Source organism: Peromyscus maniculatus, chromosome 6 (assembly GCF_049852395.1).
Source record: "Peromyscus maniculatus bairdii isolate BWxNUB_F1_BW_parent chromosome 6, HU_Pman_BW_mat_3.1, whole genome shotgun sequence".
In the NCBI taxonomy this organism is placed as follows: domain Eukaryota; kingdom Metazoa; phylum Chordata; class Mammalia; order Rodentia; family Cricetidae; genus Peromyscus; species Peromyscus maniculatus.
In genome coordinates this window covers 96,659,501-96,678,369 of record NC_134857.1, presented here as the reverse complement: position 1 = coordinate 96,678,369, position 18,869 = coordinate 96,659,501, and the positions used below count along the sequence as shown (strand labels likewise).

The following is an 18,869-nucleotide window of genomic DNA, read 5'->3' as shown; positions in this document are numbered from 1 at the left end:
CCCCAGAAGTCCCACCTAACCTCTTCCTGTCTAGCTATTGGCCATTCAGCTCTTTATTAAACCAATCACAGGGATACATCTTCACACAGTGTAAAGGAGTATTCCTCAAAAGCCCAACCCATTGTGGGTAATTCAATCCCTGGGCTGGTGGTCTTGGGTTCTATTGAAAAGAGCAGTGTGAACTCTTTTTATTAGAGCAAGCCATGACAAGCAAGCCAGTAAGCAGCACCCCTCCATGGCCTCTGCATCAACTCTGCTTCCAGGTTCCAGCCCTGCTAGTGTCTTGACTTCCTTCAGTGATGGACTGTGATGTGGAAGTGTAAGCCAAATCTTCCCTTCCCTGCTCTTGGTCATGGTATTTCATCACAGTAATCGTAACCCTAACAAAGACAGGATCATACTATGTAACCAGGCTGATGTAAAATTCAAAGCCATACTCATACTTTAGCCTCCCGAATACTGGAATTCCAGGCATGAACCGCCATGCCTACTAGGTCTTTATAGTGCTGATATTGTCATGTGAAGCAGAAAATTTTTCTATTTCTTTCATCTTTTATGCTATTGATGTTCTATCTAAGAAATTAATGTTTAATTCAAAGCCAGGAAAATTAGTTTTATGTTTTCATCTACGGTCTATGATCAAATTTGAATGAATCTTTCTCTAGTGTGAGGTAAAGGTCTAAAGTCATCCTGCTGCATATAGACATGGCTTTCTAAGCACTCTGTTGGAAATTTCACATAATCTTTTTTTAGATTACCTTAGTGCCTTTTAAGAATGTTTATATGAGCTAAAGAGATGGCAGCAGTTAAAAGAACTGGCTGCTATTGCAAAGGACCTGGGTTCAATTCCCAGCACCCACATGGAGGGTAACAGCTTTCTGTAACTCCAGTTCCAGGGATTCCAATACCATCTTCTGCCCAGTACCAGGTATGTACATGGTACACAGACATACATCAGGAAAAACACCCACCATAAAGTAATTTCTTTAGATGATCATAAATGTGAAACTCTACTTCTGAACTCACATTGTGTTCAGTTAACCAATACCTATCCTCATACCCAGACCAGGCTGCCTGGATTACTATGGTTTCACAGATTCTAATATTGGGAAGTGTGTGTTCTCCCTCACTGTCCTTTTTCGTAGCATCCTAGGTCCTTTATCTTTGCATAGAAAGTTTAAGGTAAGGAGCTGGAGAGATGGTTCGGTAGTTAAGAGGACCTGAGTTTGATTACCAGTGTCCACATCACAACCTGTAACTCCAGTTCCAGGGGGATTCAATGGGTAGGTATCCACATGCACATTCACATACCAACATACTTATACACATATTTAAAGTTTTGGTTTTGTTTGTTTGTTTGTTGGTTGGTTGGTTTTTCGAGACAGGGTTTCTCTATGTGGCTTTGGAGCCTGTCCTGGAACTCACTCTGTAGACCAGGCTGGCCTCGAACTCAGAGAGATCCACCTGCCTCTGCCTCCCAAGTGCTGGGATTAAAGGCGTGCGCCACCACCGCCGCCGCCGCCGCCGCCGCCACCGCCGCCGCCACCACCACCACCACCACCTCGCTAAAGTATTTTTAAAAGGAAGTTTAGGGTCAATTTAACCAATTCCTACAAAAAGCGACAGCTGGCAGCCTGGCCATGACTGTGTTGACTGTGGAGCTATTTGGGAAACATTGCTACTTCTATTGTTTTCTGATCCAAAAACACAGTGTTTACTTCCAGTCCATTAGATCCTCTGATTGCTTCCAGCAGGACTTCCTAGTTTTCCATGTAGTCCTGCATTTCTTTTGTTAAAGGCATTCTTAGTTTTTTGACGCTATTGTAAAGGGAACTGTATTTTTCAGATTTCATGCTCATGACTACCATGGAGAGATGCTGTTGGTTTCCACGCAACGGCTGTGTACCCCATCAGCTTTCTGGGGGCCCCAGTTGGTTGGTTCGTGGGTCTCTTAGGTCTGTCTGTGTAAGAGTTTGTGGCACCCATGTGCTCTTCCTTCAGCCTCAACTACACGGGACAAAGTGGAGAGGCCAGACGCTCTTTTTCCTGGGCTGCATCACAGGGAGAAGTGTTCGGTCATTCACCTCCAAGTGTGACCTTACCAGAGGGCTCGCACCAAGTGCTTCCATGTCAGGAGTCAACCAGAGATTCACGCAGGCAGGAATAGGGTCTTCCTCCCCCAAACGTTTTTCCGAAGGATCTTCTCAACCTCTCCTTGGGAGTTGCTGCTTTCCAAGCCATGAGTCCTCAGGTTTCTAGACCCTGCTAGTTTTCCACGGGGTCCCTGACACTCGGCAGTACAGTGATTGCCACTATCTTTTTTTTTTAATTTTTTATTTTATTTTATTTTACAATACCATTCAGTTCTACATATCAGCCACGGGTTCCCCTATTCTCCCCCTCCCACCCCCTCCCCTTACCCCCGGCCCACCCCCCATTCCCACCTCCTCCAGGGCAAATCCTCCCCCGAGGACTGCAATCAACCTGGTAGACTCAGTCCAGGCAGGTCCAGTCCCCTCCTCCCAGACTGAGCCAAGCGTCCCTGCATAAGCTCCAGGTTTCAAACAGCCAACTCATGCAATGAGCACAGGACCCGATATCACTGCCTAGATGCCTCCCAAACTGATCAAGCCAATCAACTGTCTCACCTATTCAGAAGGCCTGATCCAGCTGGGGGCTCCTCAGTCTTTGGTTCATAGTTCATGTGTTTCCATTCATTTGATTGCCACTATCTTGAAGTGATGGAAACCAACCAAGGCCCTGGCTCCAAAACAGAGGGCTTCCCCTTGGAGTGTGCACTCCTTACCAGAACCTTGCTGCATCTGCTTCCTCTAGAAACTAACGGCCTCAGTGTTTACACCAGTTGTTTGTCTATCTGTTTGTGGGGGCTGGGCAGGGGCTTACTCAAAACACTTTTTTTTTTTTTGAACATCCAAAAACCGTGCTAATGAACATCAGATATTTAGAATCCATGGTTTGAGGAAATTTATTCTGATCACCATTATCAGGGCCTGAATGAAAAGCTAAAGGTTATTGAGGTCCCCACAGGGAAGCAGTGGAACTCTCTTTATATGTGACACATTTGTCATATGAAAAAGACAAATTTCTTAGTATACTCGTTCGGACCTTCCTCACCCCCAAAACAGAGTTAAAGACCAGTCAGTGTATAATCACAGTAACTTCTTTGACAACAACAAAACAAGCGACTGAACTGAAGCTAAGTTTACGGCCAGCGTGACCTCCGCATCTTTTTCACCTAATGTTATAAATCCCAGAGCAACACGAAATTTAGCTGTCTTGAAAATGGACAATTCATGGCATTCATCTTGTGCCTTTATCAAGCTCCAGTACATTTTGTCAGCTCAAAAGAAAAGTTCACATCACCTAAGGAGTTACCTCCCACGCCCTGCCCTCACTTAGCCCCTAACAAGCATCAGTACTCTCCCGGTTTCTACTGACTCAGCTGTTCTCAATATTCCATAGACACGGAACTACACAGTAGTTAACCTTTGCCTCTGGCTTCTCTCACTCAGCATATTTGGAAGGTTCATTCACAGTATAGCAGGTATCGGTGCCTTATTCCTTTGTATGGCTGAACAATGTCCCATGCGTGTACATTCCATGGTCTGGCGATGGGCATGTGGGCTGTACCACCCATCATTTGATGTGAACAGCACCACAGTGAACATGGTTCTCGGTTTTCATTTGTTTATTCCCATGTCAGTCATGTTTCAGTGCCGAGTTCAGTGCATTAAATACATTCAGAAAGTTGTACGATCATCGCTACCCATTCTCCAGACACAAACTTCCTACTCCTTAAGTAACAACTCCCACCCCCTGACCTGCATTCTACCTTGATTCTCTACACATTTGACCCTGCTGGGTCCCACAACAGAATCCACTGTCCTTTGTGTCTGGACTATTTCATGGTGGCACAACGTTTTCAAGATGAGCATCACATATTCTTATAAACACATTTCATATGCAAAACTATTAAAGTTTAACGCTGTAACCAAGTGGCAGAGACCTTACCAGCAACATGTCCAAAGCAAGCACCTTAGGCTGGCGTCGTTTTGCTCAGCCCTCACGAAGTTTAGTGAGATCGACTTTTGAAGAGGACGCAGAACACGAACGACCCTACCGTGAGCATGGAACTCAGGAGCAAAAGTGTCTCCTCTGGCCTCCAAGGCCCTGGCCCTTTCTAATTTACAGTAGCATCTGCCTCCCGCCCCACCACCCACTGACAAAGATGGTCAGGGCAAGGAGGGAACAGTGTGGGCACCGGGATAAGGAGGCACCAGGAAGACGAAAGAACTAGAGTAAAACATAAATCTGCCGATTCTGGCTAGGGCGGGAAGAGAAGGCCACTGCAGGTGGGTGAGCACGAGGCTGCGGGCACAGGAGAGAGTGTGGCAGGGCCAGACAAGGAAGGAAGGAGGCCGTGGGAGCTGTGAGGAGGCTGATCCGGCTTACAGAGAACTTAAAAGAGTCGTTTCTCTGCTTCCATTAATAATGGATTATCTCGAACAAGGCCCTTTGTTCTTTGTTCCCCTTACTTCACTAGAAGACGACGCAGATAAATAGACTCGCAGCCAAGAGCCACACAGCCCCCGCGGCTTCCTGGTTGGCATCTGCTCTGTTGGCCATCCCACAGCCTCCCAGGCTGCAGCCGGAGGGGGAAGGGTGAGGTGTCACCCAACCTCCAGCTCCAAAGACTGACACAAACTGAGAAGCGCTACCACGAATGCAATTCACATGTTCAACAGCAAGGTACAGGCCACCTGTGTCCTGTCTCATCTCCTCACCCCAGCCTCGCTTTAGGCATGCTACCTTGACCAGGATTTCCTAGACTATGTTTTTTATTGTATGAAAAACATATTGATCCCTCTTTTATAGAACATCCCTGAAGAAAACATGATTTTACTGTTTTTGAGAACATGCCTAACACAGAAAAATCACTGAGCGTAGCAATTGTTCTTATCAAAAGATATATATATGTATATATACATATATGTATGTATGTGTGTGTGTGTATAAAACTACCAAGATTGTTTGTTTATTACAGAAACTGAGGGGTAAGAAGCATTTGTGGAGACAGTAAGCACAGGGAGCCGAAGGGTCGTAATGTGCTCCTCAGGGAAACAACAGGCACACTAGGATTAAGCGGCACAGATTTCCCTGCACAAGTCAACAGAGGAACAAACCAGAGCAAGCATCCATGTGTAAAAAGGAATATGCCATGTGGAAACTCACCGCTGGTCTAAGTGCAGAGAGTAAGTGTCTGACGTGCTCAGCCGTAAGTGGGACCCCTACAGCACCCCCCTCCCAAGGCTCGGGACCATCTCAGAGGAAGAGGCACAAAGACTGTAAGAGCCAGAGGCTGGGGAAGAAGGAGAAGGTGAAAACAGTGTCTTCAGGAGTTGACAGGACCACTCCACTCATGAACTCAGGGCCACTGTGGCTGCCTGAACAACACCCACACAAGAGCCAGCCAGTCCGCACTCCAGCGTGGAGCGGGAAGAGGTCCATGCGCCCCATCCCTGAGGACCTATGGACAGGCTTCTAGTGGAGGTGAGTTGGTTTTCTTTAAGAGTGTGGCGTGTGATAAATCGACCTTGCTGCCCAGTGGGTGGCCCCCAACCCAGAAGTGTATAGATCGCACAAGCTACAGTAGAATCATATAATACATATATAAAAATGCAGTCTGGACGTAGGGAAGTCGTGGCAGATCTGGGGGGAGCTGAGGGGAACATGATCAAAATACATTATGTGAAATCCTTGAAGAATTAATAAAAATATGGGTCTCATCACTAGAAATCCAGCAAGTTCACCTATCTGGAAACAGAACCCAGGCAAATTCCACCTTTTCCTGAAAAGAACCTTTTCTTGTCAGGTATTGAACATCGCTTATTAAGAGAGATGTTTTGGCCTTCAGCAGCTCATAATGGAAACCCGAAAGAAAATGTCTTCATGCAGATTTAAACTGTTACTCAGAATGTCTTGTACAAGGGCCAGGGTCTCATGAACGCTACTCAAGCCCCGCACTACGGAGCTACATCTCCAGTCCTTTTCCTTTTGAAATAAAAACGTTCTCACAGGATAGTGTTAACTGTACCACAGAACCCACTGAACACGAACATAGGAAATTCCTATCTGAACCCTAAGCTACTTGAAAAAAAATAAAAGGAAAATTTCACTTTATTTGTTAGAAATAAAAACATGATGCCGAAGTCATTACTCAGAGATAGAAATAGGGTTCTGGGGCCAAGCAGAAACTATATCATAATCCGGAAGAATACTCAAAGAAATAAAATATATCCCCTCCCAATTCTTTTATTTTTCAAATGTCCAGTTTTGTTTGTTTCCTTTGCCTAAGAAAATTATCTTCATTTGCTACAGGGTTGGAGGAATATAAAAGAAAATATCAAACAGTCGGTATAAATAATTTTTTTTTAAATTGTCAGAATGTAATAGCACCAGTCACTAATTTAAGTTTATAGCACCTACTACCCCAACCCAAAAAGGAAAAAAAAAAAATAAGAGCCATAGAGTGTAAGAAAATAGCCCCATTTAAAAAATGAAAAATATAAAAAAAAAAAAAACTGAAGGTGAACAGATGAGTCCTCTGGTGTTACAGCGCCACCCACTGGCTGTAAGCCCTCATAGCAAACATCGAGATAGAAATGGTAAGTAAAGAGGAAAACATCACCCACTGCCTGTGCTGAGTTACTAGAGCACCAGGGATGTTCCAAAGGAACCCGTCCACGTTATTTTATCCTCACAAGACATGAGAGCACCGGTTGGACACGCTCACAAGGGTGAGTTTTAGCAAATGTGGAATTCATGGCTTTGATCTCTCTCTCTCCTGTAAGGAAGGACTCATCTTAGAGCTGAAACAAAACAAAATGTCATTTCAGCTCCATGGATGAAAAATAAATAAATAAAGAATATCTCTAAGCAGAAGATGCCTACTGTATTTCACTGCTAGCAAAGAAAATGTAATATTCACAATATAATTAATAACGAAATGTACCAGAAGTAATACAACACACACGGTAAAGAACATGTCCCAAACTGGGGACTAGAAAACATGTTTTTTTCTCATAGATTTTCTTTGTTTGGAGTGTGTGTGTATGTGCATGTGTGTGCTCATAAAAACATCAAAATGTAGTAAGATAAAAAAATCTAAGATCTCTAAATAAACTAGTCAACATAAATGTTTCTTTAAAGTTCCTACAGCAGCATTGTCATGAAAATTACAGTCCCTTTGAAACCAGATACAGTGGCACACACCTGTAATCCCACCACCCAGAAGCAGAGGCAGGAAGATAGGTTCGGGGTTATCCTTGGTTACACAGCAGTTGGAGGTCAGCCTGGGCTACACAAAATCTGTCTCATTCCCAAAGACACAATCTCCATTTATCCTTTGCCTGAGGTAATTCTCTTCATTTGTTAATCATTCTAGTTAACTGTTTTAAATATGGCATGGGATGTTGAGAGTCACATCACCTGGAGTACAATGTTCCTTTTAAGATGCAGTAACACACAAAGGCTTGATTGACATCAATACACAGGCTGTATGGCCTGGCTGAATATGATCTGGATAAACCAGACTTCAGAATTCCTTTAGAAATGCCCATGGGTCTTCCAAATTAAAACACATTCCTGGCAGTCAGCACAAGCTCCAGGTCTCCTTGTTTTGATAATTATGACCCAGGCCCACAAAAAAAACAGTCTTTGCTTGCTCATACTTGGTTGATTGCAGATAAGAATATCATGAGGAAAGTCAGATTCCCACATATGTAAATCACCAACACCGCCTTCTTAAAAACATGGCCCTGAAATAAAAACTGAGATTTAGCAGAAAGCATCATCATTAAGGTTTGTGTCAATCAAAAAGAGAGGAGAATCTCACCTCTGCTTCAGCGACAGTTAGTGACTGAAGGATCTGAATTCTATCATCATCCAATATTTCAACTGTCAAGAACAAAGTATGTTTGTAAGAATGGGGATATGCAAGTAAACTAGTTGTCACAAAAATAAGGTAAAACTTGAGTCCTAACAGTCCCCCATTTTCTAGGATGTAGATTTGGCCATTCGTGCTACTAAATATTGCAAACTTTCTGTACCTGGGTGGGATGGGGTGTGCGTGCACATATGTGTATGTGCATGTGTGTGTTTGCACACATGCCGTGTGCAAGCACACACAGAGACTCTCTGCCTTATTTCCTCCAATCAAGGTCTCTCACTGGACTTGGAGCTAGGCTGGCAGCCAGTCTACCCCGGCCATCCATCCTCCCGTCTCCATTCCTGCGCAGCCCTGGGGTCGCAGACACACATAATCATGCCCGACTTTTCACGTGGAGATTTGAACTCAGATCCTCGTGCTTGCTCAGCAAGCGCATGCCCTGTACCATCTCTCCGGCCCCACAGCAGGACTTTTCAAGCTGGGTACCTTTTCGAGAGAGCCGATAAGCGTGGATCTCCAGAAGCACCTCCGTCCCGATGTGCCAGACCACAAACCCCATCATGGCATAGGTCTTCTGTGGACTGGGGAGATTCAGTCCAGGTAAATCCATTCCTAGGAACATGGCTGCCACTGTGGAGAAAAGAGGGGAAATAAAATGTACTCAAATATAGTGCCCAGGAAAAAGAATAATTGATGCATTACATTAATTAGAATATATTAAGCATTTATGGAAAGAATAATCTTGGGGGCTGAGATAATCTGATCTTCCTTATTGTAAGACTACATAAGACAAGATAGGAAATTATGATCTAAGATTTGCTAAGAAAGCACCCATGAACTAGGGATGCAGCTCAGGGGTAGAGCACTAGCCAGCAGGCCTAAAAAGCCCTGGATTCGATACCTAACATCAATAACAACCACAAAAATACCTAACCTTTCCAGAAATGTAAGTCTGCAATGAAGAAAAGAGAGAGAAATGAAGAAAAGATTGTTGACCTTACAGTCATCCCGCACTTAATCCCACAAGCAATAGAACGTAAGGCGACAGGTGCCTCCCTCGGAGTCAAACAGATGTGCCTGGTGCAGGCCTCTATACCCAGGTGTTCGGGAGGCTGAGGTGGGGGACCACCAGCTCAAAGAATATCTGAGCTACAGAGTTAGCTAAAGGCTAGTCTTGACAAACTGGTGAGACCTAGTCTCAAAAAGTATAAAAGGTCCGGGGATGCAGCTCAGTGCTAGTGTTCTCTGAGGCCCTGGAGACTGAGTCCCCGGTACTGAAAAGAAAAACTGTGTCAGATAATTCCAGCTGCCCTCTGGAGGCCAGCTGCCCTGCAAGGACAGACAGTCAAGAGATGGGCTGGAGCCAGAGGGCTTGTACCAGCACACTCCATCCACCTCGCCCTGGGACCAGCACACTCCATCCTCCTCACCCTGGGACCAGCACACTCCATCCTCCTCACCCTGGGACCAACACACTCCATCCTCCCGGCCCTGGGACCAGCACACTCCATCCTCCTCACCCTGGGACCAGCACACTCCATCCACCTTGCCCTGGGACCAGCACACTCCATCCTCCTCACCCTGGGACCAGCACACTCCATCCTCCTCACCCTGGGACCAGCACACTCCATCCTCCTCACCCTGGGACCAGCACACTCCATCCTCCAGGCCCTGGGACCAGCACACTCCATCCACCTCACCCTGGGACCAGCACACTCCATCCTCCCGGCCCTGGGACCTCACTTGCCCTCCTTGTGTGTGGTCACTACCATAACCTCATTTGTTTGCAAAGGCAGATGCGGGGGAAATGGAAAAGAAAGGGCTGAGTTTTAAAGTTTTAAAGTCATTTTTTAAAACTTGAAGCTTAAATAATGACTTAAATAGTTACTTGTAGAAATTACTTTCTAGATTTCAATGTTTCAGGCTGATTTCTCCTCAACAACCAATTACTCCAATTACTAATGCATCTAAAATCATTTAAGCCAAATTACAACTTTCAGTGTAAACAACCAGCAATTATATATGAGTAAGTGGCATTGCAGGGACTTACCTGCTATTATTCTAGCAGCTGTCCCCACACTCCAGTGAGTCCAGTTAAACACTTGCCTCCTACCAAAAGAAAGAACCAGCCACTAGTCTTTAAAGTGATGCAATAGCAATTTATCCCCAAGAGAATAAGAAGCATGCAATTTCCCTATTGCCAGGGAATTGGGTATCTGAAACCCATTTTAAAGTCCTTAGATGTAAACACAATCAATCACTGCATGCTACAAAATGCAAAGTGTTTCTACTTTGAACAGAAATTAGTTGCCCATCTAATGGCACACACACATTGAGAGCATTTCTGTGTAAGAGCTGTCCATACCTCGGGTCATGTAAAGATGGTCTGAAGGTGGCCAGCAGAGGCTGAAGGACAGCTAAGATCATCACCGTACAGCCGAGATATGGGTGGTAGCCTGCGCGCTGAACAAAGGGCATCGTTAATAGTCAGCCTTGCCTGCCAATTGAAATCAAATGTAAAACCAGAAATTGCGGAGGAGCACACAGAAGGGCTGTAAGAGCCAGAGGACCAGGAAGTCGGCTGTGAGATTGTGTATCCTAGAGATGACACAGAAACCACCCTCAGCCTGACTAAGACTTGAACACCACCACCAACAAGCATGCTAACACAGAAAGGGGAAATGTCCTGAAGTCCCACCCCTAGACAGAGAACCACAGGTAACTACTGACTGCTGAGAGAGGGAGAATTAGTCTCTCCCAGGGACGAGTCCCCTAACTGGTTATCCAATGCAAAGTGTCGACTCTAAAGTTATATGTACACAGGCAACACTAAATGGACACAGAAGGTGATATTTATATTTTTATGCTTGTGGTGTGTGTGAGAGAGAGAATAATAATCAAAGACAACAAGAAGGCCATCAATTTGAGGAGTGAGGGGAATGTGAAGAGCTGGAGTGAGGAAACATGGGAAGGGCTAAAGGGAATAAAGGAAGAAAAGGAGATTGGTGTAATTATTATATTTTAATTAATTTTTTAAAAATTGATAGTATATATACAGCACTTAGCAAGACTGCCCATAGAGCAGAGATGCGAGTTCTACTAGCTTAATGATAATCATAAGAGAAAGCCACTTTAATGGATCCTGTTTCTTAGACATCACACTTGGGATGGAGAGATGGCTCGGGGGTTAAGAGTGCTTGCCGCTCTCTCCCAGAGGACCCAGCTTCAGTCAGCACCCACATCAGGCACCTCACAACCACTCTGCTTGCCCCTGGAGCTGGAGTTACACAGAGCCGCACAAACACACATACACAATTATTAAAATAACAAAAATAGCTGCGCTATGATGGCTCATGCCTTTAATCCCAGCACTTGGGAGGTAGATGTAGGTGGATCTCTGAGTTCAAAGCCAGTCTGGTCAACAGAACAAGTTCCAAAACAGTCAGAGCTAAACAGAGGAACCCTATCTTAAATAAATAAATAAATAAATAAATAAATAAATAAATAAATAAATAAATAAATAATAGATAGATAGATAGATAGATATGTACATAAGTAAATAAATTTTAGACATCATACTTCAAATTTTCAACATTCTATAAGGAAAACACACTCACTAAAGGAATGCAAGAAATGAGATATGGCCTAAAAACACATTTCAGTACCAAGCAATCTGTATTCACAGCCTCTCTTCATTCCTGATCCCCCCACCAGGTGAAGTCATCAGATAAGTCAAGGAAAAAAGGATGTACACAGAAATGTCTCATTATCCACCTTTGAGAATAAAGTAGCAATCTGCTTTGACATGAAAACAAATTTCCAGGGAGACATCCTGTCGCAGGCACACTTACCCGACTCCAGCCTCCTCTGTACACAAAAGGCAGAACAAAGGCGGTGCAGGTGAGCACAGATGTCGCGAGCATGAGCATCCGATGCACCTGCAAGGGGAGACGGCAAGGGGAGAAGATGACTAGCTTTATAAAAGACACCTGGTGTCACAGCAGGGCAATCATGGGAGATTCACCGAAGGTATACATTCCACTTCCATCCAAACCGTAAAAGTAAAATGTCATAGACCATTAAGCTCAAGAAAACTCTATGCTGCCATCTCATCCTTCAAAAGGGCTCACTAAGGCTTCGCCTACTCCCTACCGCAAGCATGGATCGCTCACACACAAAGCTTGCTCACTTGCCAAGACCTCCGCTTCCTTCCAAAGGTATGTATTAAGCTCTGTCACCATGCAGAGTGGGGGACAGCAAGGAAAGAAAGAAAAAAAAAACACTGTATCCTGCAGGGCTTATCGTATAATCAGAAAAGATAAATGAACACTATATGGAACATACAATTCTTTTTGGAAAATCAAGAAAATGTTAAGAATGAAAATGGGCACTGTTATGTATTGGGCAACTGGTTTAAGGCAAAATTATTCCAGGAAAAGGTTACCCTATATGATATACAGTATAATAGATAGTGACCCTGTAAGTTTCTGTGAATGTGTGACTGTCATGAACATATACACACATCAATAGCATATGCTTGAGAACAGCAGAAAGACAGATAAGATGACTCAGTGGATAAAGGCACTTGGTGCACAAGGCTGATGTTGAGTTCAGTTCCTGGTAGGCTCTGTCTCTTCACAGCAGCAGGAACGGATATCGCATACACACTTTGTAAAGAGAGAATCAACTCCACAAAATTGTCCTCTGACCTCCACACATGCTCACGATGGTACACACTCCCCCATGTGGGGAGGGACCCAAAACAGCTTGACCACACAGCAGCCATGACAGGCTTAGGGGCCTAGACACAGCTTATGAGACAGGCTTACTGGCAGTCAACACCCAGATCCAGGAAAAGCCTTAAGCTGATACCACCCAGGGATCCACCCAGGGATGAGGAACATTCCAACCATTAGATAAGATGGCCAGATGTCCTTGAGTCTAGCACACACCTATTTTTGTTATACAGATACCCCTAGACAATTGTCAGCCAATCAGGCTCCTGAACCCTGGAAATCCCTCACCCCAACCTCTGCTGTGATAAAAACTCTGCTCCACCTGAGCTCAGGGCCCTCTGCCCTCACCGCTGCATTGGACCGACAGAGAGACCAAGCTCGGAGCTTGAAAAGAATAAAGGCTCTTTGTTCTTACATGCGGGATTTGGTCTCCGTGGTGGTCTTTTGGGGGTTCCCGTGATCTGAGCATAACACATGCACACATTGTGGAACCAAAATAAGACCAAAATGCTCTCACCCCAAAACTAAAGGCCTAAGACTGCTCCTTTTAGCTACAGGCCATAAGTTACTGGAACAGGCCAGAAGTTACTGAGACCAGTCAGTTCAGATTCCAGAAACCAGGAAGTGTGAAAGTACAGAGCCACAAGATAGTCACAAGGTAATGCCTGCCAGACTATGGAATGTCCTCTCCCTGGTTTCCAGGGTAACTGATCACAGAAATGCCTCCACCTGAGGGCAGCCAATGAGAAATGGTGGCGGGCAACCACTCCCTTAGAAGTAATATCTAGAAGTCCCTAGAAGCGAGCCAATCAGAATTGTACCTGTACTAGCACCCCTAAATGATGTAACCTTGTGACTTTTCCCTTTAAAAGCTGAGCTTGCAGACAGGTGGGCGCTTCCTCCAGCCTCCACTGCGTTGGATGTATTGGACGAAGTCCCTGCCTAGGCTTGTATTGCTTTTGGATATCCAGAATTAAACCTTGCTTTTGCATTCCGGCATGCTCGTCTTTGGTGGTCTCTCTGAGGGTCACGATCTGGGCACAACATTTGGGGGCTCTCCGGGATCCCCAGAGACCCCCCGCCGGGACCCCTAAGAGCTCCGGAGGTCCATCTGCACCGATCGGTAAGAGCGCTCCATTTTCTTGTTTTTGCTTTCCTTTTACTTTCATTTTCTTATCTGAAGCCGGCGGTTGAATCTGACAGGCTCACCTTGGCGGACGCGCCTGTAAGGTGACCTGGAGGAGTTGGAAGACGTTCCAACCCTTCATCAGGACGCGGGGGTCCTTACAGGTCCCCCCGTCATAGGACGCCCGAGAGGGGTCCGTCTGTTAGGACGCCCGAGAGGGGTCCGTCTGTTAGGATACCCGTGAGGGGTCCGTCTGTTTGGATCCGTCTGTTTGGATCTGTCTGGGGATCGGGAGATGCCCGTGAGGGGTCCGTCTGTTTGGATCCATCTGGGGATCGGGAGACTCTGTTGAATTGTCCCTGTCCCATCTGTAGGTCTTTGGCATTATCGAGGCTCCCTCTCCGGAATCTCGTCTGCCTGGACCATCTGTAGGGCCCTTGTTCTTCCTTTTTGTCTGCCTATCTTGTTCATCAGTGTTATTTGTTATACCTTCATAAATGTATAAATGTGTGAGAACTGTGGCCACATGTGTGAGTGTTTTATGCCTGAGCTTGTGTATGCATTGGGACTTGTGGGCTGGATTGCCAGCCGAAGGGATGGAGACCCCTTTGGTGGTTGCGCTGCTGAGAGGGCTAGGTGACCCGTGAGCATCACGGGGCCTAGATGCAGCGGGTTCAGGGCCCCAGCTCGCTCAAAAAGCTATGGAGTAGAGGCTTGGCTGCATGGGAACTAGGCATGGCTTTGTGCTAGAGTGGGCTGTGAGCACTGTGGGGCCCAGATATGGCCGGCAGGTTCTGGCTGGGCTCCTGTGTGGACATGGGGCAGAACTGGCAGGAGCCAGCAGGAGCCTCAAGGAGCTCAGTGTGGGGGCTGGTGGAGAACTAACTGCCCCTCCAGGGTCACAGCTGAGGAGTGGCCTACAGGTCTGTGGGCCCAGCCAGGGCATGGAGTCACTTTCAGTCTGTCATTCTCGTGTTCTTGAAAATCTGAGGTTAACAGCAATCTTTTGTCTCCATGGTGCATGCTTTCCCCCGCTTTCCCCGTCCTCCTCTTCCATGCTGTTGGGTGGGGCTCTCAAGATCTGCCCTGAGGCTAAAACCTGATCAAGGTCTGGCTCCAAGAATGGTATGTCACCAACAGTTTGTGGTACAGTGCTGATGCAAATTGAGTTTTCTTGTTATGGTGTATGCATGTATTTCTGTTCTTGTTTAAAATATTGTAACTTTACAATATATTCTAGAGTACTGAGGGAAATCACAAGAAAGACTTTGGTAAGAGTTTCTGTTTTGAAGGAAAAGTAAAGGTGGAATTTGTCTGGAGTAAATGTCTGAGGGATCAAAGGAACGGACTGAGGGTACATGGAAGGTCGTAGAAGGTCAGAGGGGAAGTGATGTAAACTGTTTGTTATGGTTTCTTATACCTGCAAATACTGAATTTGAAAGTTAATTCTTGTTGGTTTTCATCTTAAGAATGGCTAATGATTCTGCAAACTGCTTATGTGTGTATGTGGACAGGTATGTGACTTGAAAATGTAAGCAAGCTTTAACTGTATGTATGTATGTGTGTAACTTGGATCCAACTGTGTGTATGTGTACAAGTAATTATTGTTTAGAAAAATGAGCTTTAAACAGCAACCACGTGGCTCCCTCCATCTTGGCTGGTGATCTCATGGGCAGCCATGTGGCTGGCAGCCATCTTTTACTAAGGTTATAGAGATCTACTCGGGTTAACACCTAATATTTATGTCTTTACCAAGTGTTCAACAGCAAGTTTCTAGAGAATTTAAATAGATGGCAACATATGTTTAATAAATAAGGTATTTGATTAATATTAAAGCTGCACATCAATGCTTTTATTCACAGGAATATACCTTGCTCTGGCAGCCAAACTTTGCAACATAAAGGAATCATAGGAAACAGCTGAGGTTTGCAAATGTATGGCAGGACTAGAGTTCCAAAAAGAGTCTAGTTGCAGTGGTGGAAGACATTTGAGAGATCTCAGTCTTTTAAGAACAGTTTTTATAGTTAAAAACCAATGGCTTAAAAAATGTTTCTTCTTACCCAAGGTACGTTCAGGCTTAAAAATGTTGTATAATGATTTGATGCTAGAAGAGCTTCAACTTAAAAGCATTGTTTTTAGGCTACTTTTGTAGACTGTTAGAGAACATAAATAGTCAGTCATAAGTAATCAAGTTTTTTAATTGTAGTCAGGGTAAGTAAGTACTGATGTAAGTTTACTCATTTACTCAGTCTCTTGCATATGTTTTCAGGGTTGAGCTTGAAACAAGTAATTAGAAACAAAGTTTGTCTATTCAGATATACCTGGACAGCCCTCATACTTCAGAGATCTGCAGAATATGGCATTTAAATGTTGATCTAAAAGCTTACTATATCAGACAGGCTTCCAGGTCCTAGCAGTGACCCAAGGTCTCCAAAGAAGATTACATATGAGGCACCACAACGTCTCTGCCTGAAATATGACAACGCTGACCACAGGGCAAGATGCCCCAGTGAAACGCCTGCCGCCAGGACCCAGCTCAGACTGTGGATGAGCAGTAGGACACTGGAATTGATTGCACCCTTTTGCCTGATCAAGGTCAGTCTTCCATGTCCCTATTCTACAGGAAAAATACTCTGCCTTATGGACCTGATGGCAGAAGAAGATTGACGATGTTCTGACTGATGCCTCCAATGCTGTGGAGACCTGGGTAGGGATTGGTCCCTGTAATTTATAGGATTGGAAGCTTCTTGGTCTGCACTCAGATATAGTTTATCCTTCTCAGATCTCTGACAGTACTGATGGCCAGGCTAGCTCTAACTTTGTCAGCATGGCAGCATCAACCAGATCCTCATGCAAGGCTATAGCTTTCTTGTTAGCTCACTTTTAGGAAAATGTTCTAAGATATAAAAGTTTAAGTCATAAAGGTTCAGATATGAGTCCAAAGTGAGATAAGTTTCAGATTACTCTCCTGTTCTATGGTTCAGAGCTTAACATTTAGGAGCCCTGATGAGCTGGTAGAGCAATGACTACTTACTATTCAGTCACAAGCTCAACATTTTGGATTTGTTTTATATATCATCTAAATATGTCTAAATGTAAACCTAAAAGTGCTTCTCATCAGGTCAAAAATCTCTGTCCAATTTATACCTGGCTTTCTGGACAGAAGGAAAATGCACAAGCTTTTAACCCAAATCTGTAGTTCTTGTTGGGACTCAAAGGTATGAGTCCACTTCTGCTGTTTTATAAGATACCCATTATCTGCTTTGTCTACAATATGGATTTCAGTGCAGATTGGTAATACTAATGTATCTAAAACTTTTATGTCATTTTGTAAGTAGGCCTCAAAGGATCAAAAGAGCCATAAAAACCTAGACCCATTTCACAGAGGTTGAAAGGACCCCAGATAAGTATTCCTAAAGATGGTATTTTTCCTCTCTCCTGGTCTTGGGACTACTGCTTTTCCCATTACTAAGGGTATGGACCTAAGGGTTCCAAATAAGTTCATAAATTTTAACCTCTGTTCCTAGTTTAAATTTGTCTTAACAGATTTCTACTCAGCTGGCAGTCACCTCCAGGTTTCAGTCACTGACTCCACTGCTTCAGACAACTGTGAGCTCCAGACTTGCTAAAAGCTGACGTGGACCAGCCCAGCTAACATGGTTCTTCCCTGTCCCTATGGGGTCAGGTAGCTACATCTTCTGACAAATGCCCCCTTGCCCAGTCTTTGACTAGCTTTTCAGCCTTTTGGGGCCCCCGATATCAGCGCCCCAATGCCAGCTCGAAGCAGTTCCAGAAGAGAATACATCACCCATATTCCCTGTTCAGAAAAGGCTGAAATGCTGGGTCAAAAGAAAACTCCCTGGCATAGAGACAAGATGGCTAACTATACATGGCCATTATTAGAGAGGGATACTTAGGAGCTAACTGTCCAAAACCCATGATTGGGTTCCATTAGGCACATGAGAAGGGGGAAATGTGGAACCAAAATAAGACCAAAATGCTCTCACCCCAAAACTAAAGGCCTAAGACTGCTCCTTTTAGCTACAGGCCATAAGTTACTGGAACAGGCCAGAAGTTACTGAGACCAGTCAGTTCAGATTCCAGAAACCAGGAAGTGTGAAAGTACAGAGCCACAAGATAGTCACAAGGTAATGCCTGCCAGACTATGGAATGTCCTCTCCCTGGTTTCCAGGGTAACTGATCACAGAAATGCCTCCACCTGAGGGCAGCCAATGAGAAATGGTGGCGGGCAACCACTCCCTTAGAAGTAATATCTAGAAGTCCCTAGAAGCGAGCCAATCAGAATTGTACCTGTACTAGCACCCCTAAATGATGTAACCTTGTGACTTTTCCCTTTAAAAGCTGAGCTTGCAGACAGGTGGGCGCTTCCTCCAGCCTCCACTGCGTTGGATGTATTGGACGAAGTCCCTGCCTAGGCTTGTATTGCTTTTGGATATCCAGAATTAAACCTTGCTTTTGCATTCCGGCATGCTCGTCTTTGGTGGTCTCTCTGAGGGTCACGATCTGGGCACAACAACATCATCAACAGTCACATGACTGTGCAGTGGCCCGCCCGCACACATACATACATATATACATACATACATACATACATACATAAATAAATAAATAAATGTTAAAGAATAGAAGTAGTAGAAGGCTTGGCCTGATAAAGGACACAGTCTTCCAGTTGGAAAATCCACAGAGCAGATTGGAGGAGGAGGAGTGAGACAACGTGAGCAGGCATGAGAGATAAAGAGTCACAGGCAAAGACAGACAGAATCGACGCACAGCAAACAAGAGACTCACTGAGTGACTGGAGAAATGACTCCACACTGGCTGCTCTTGCAGAGGACCCAGGTTTAATTCCCAGTACCCACATGGTGGCTCACAACTATCCATAACTCCAGTTCTAAGGGATCTGAATGCCCTCTACTGGCCTCTTCAGGCACCAGGCATGCATGTGATGCATACTCACATGCAAGCAAAATGACTATACAGATTAAAAAAATAATAATACAATAATTTTTAGGAAGCG

General features: G+C 44.8%; 1 protein-coding gene across 1 annotated transcript in view; it reads right to left on the bottom strand.

The window, feature by feature from the left end:
• Positions 1-6,180: 6,180 nt before the first annotated feature.
• The window catches only part of Frrs1 (ferric chelate reductase 1), a 46,106-nt gene continuing 33,417 nt past the window's right edge, over positions 6,181-18,869 (bottom strand). The window contains exons 11-16 of the mRNA XM_042279805.2: positions 11,821-11,907; positions 10,335-10,432; positions 10,020-10,078; positions 8,456-8,599; positions 7,916-7,977; positions 6,181-7,838 (exon numbers count right to left, since the gene is read on the bottom strand). Coding sequence (XP_042135739.1) covers positions 7,746-7,838; positions 7,916-7,977; positions 8,456-8,599; positions 10,020-10,078; positions 10,335-10,432; positions 11,821-11,907 — 543 coding nt within the window. The 3' untranslated portion in view covers positions 6,181-7,745. The remainder of the gene's footprint in view (positions 7,839-7,915; positions 7,978-8,455; positions 8,600-10,019; positions 10,079-10,334; positions 10,433-11,820; positions 11,908-18,869) is intronic.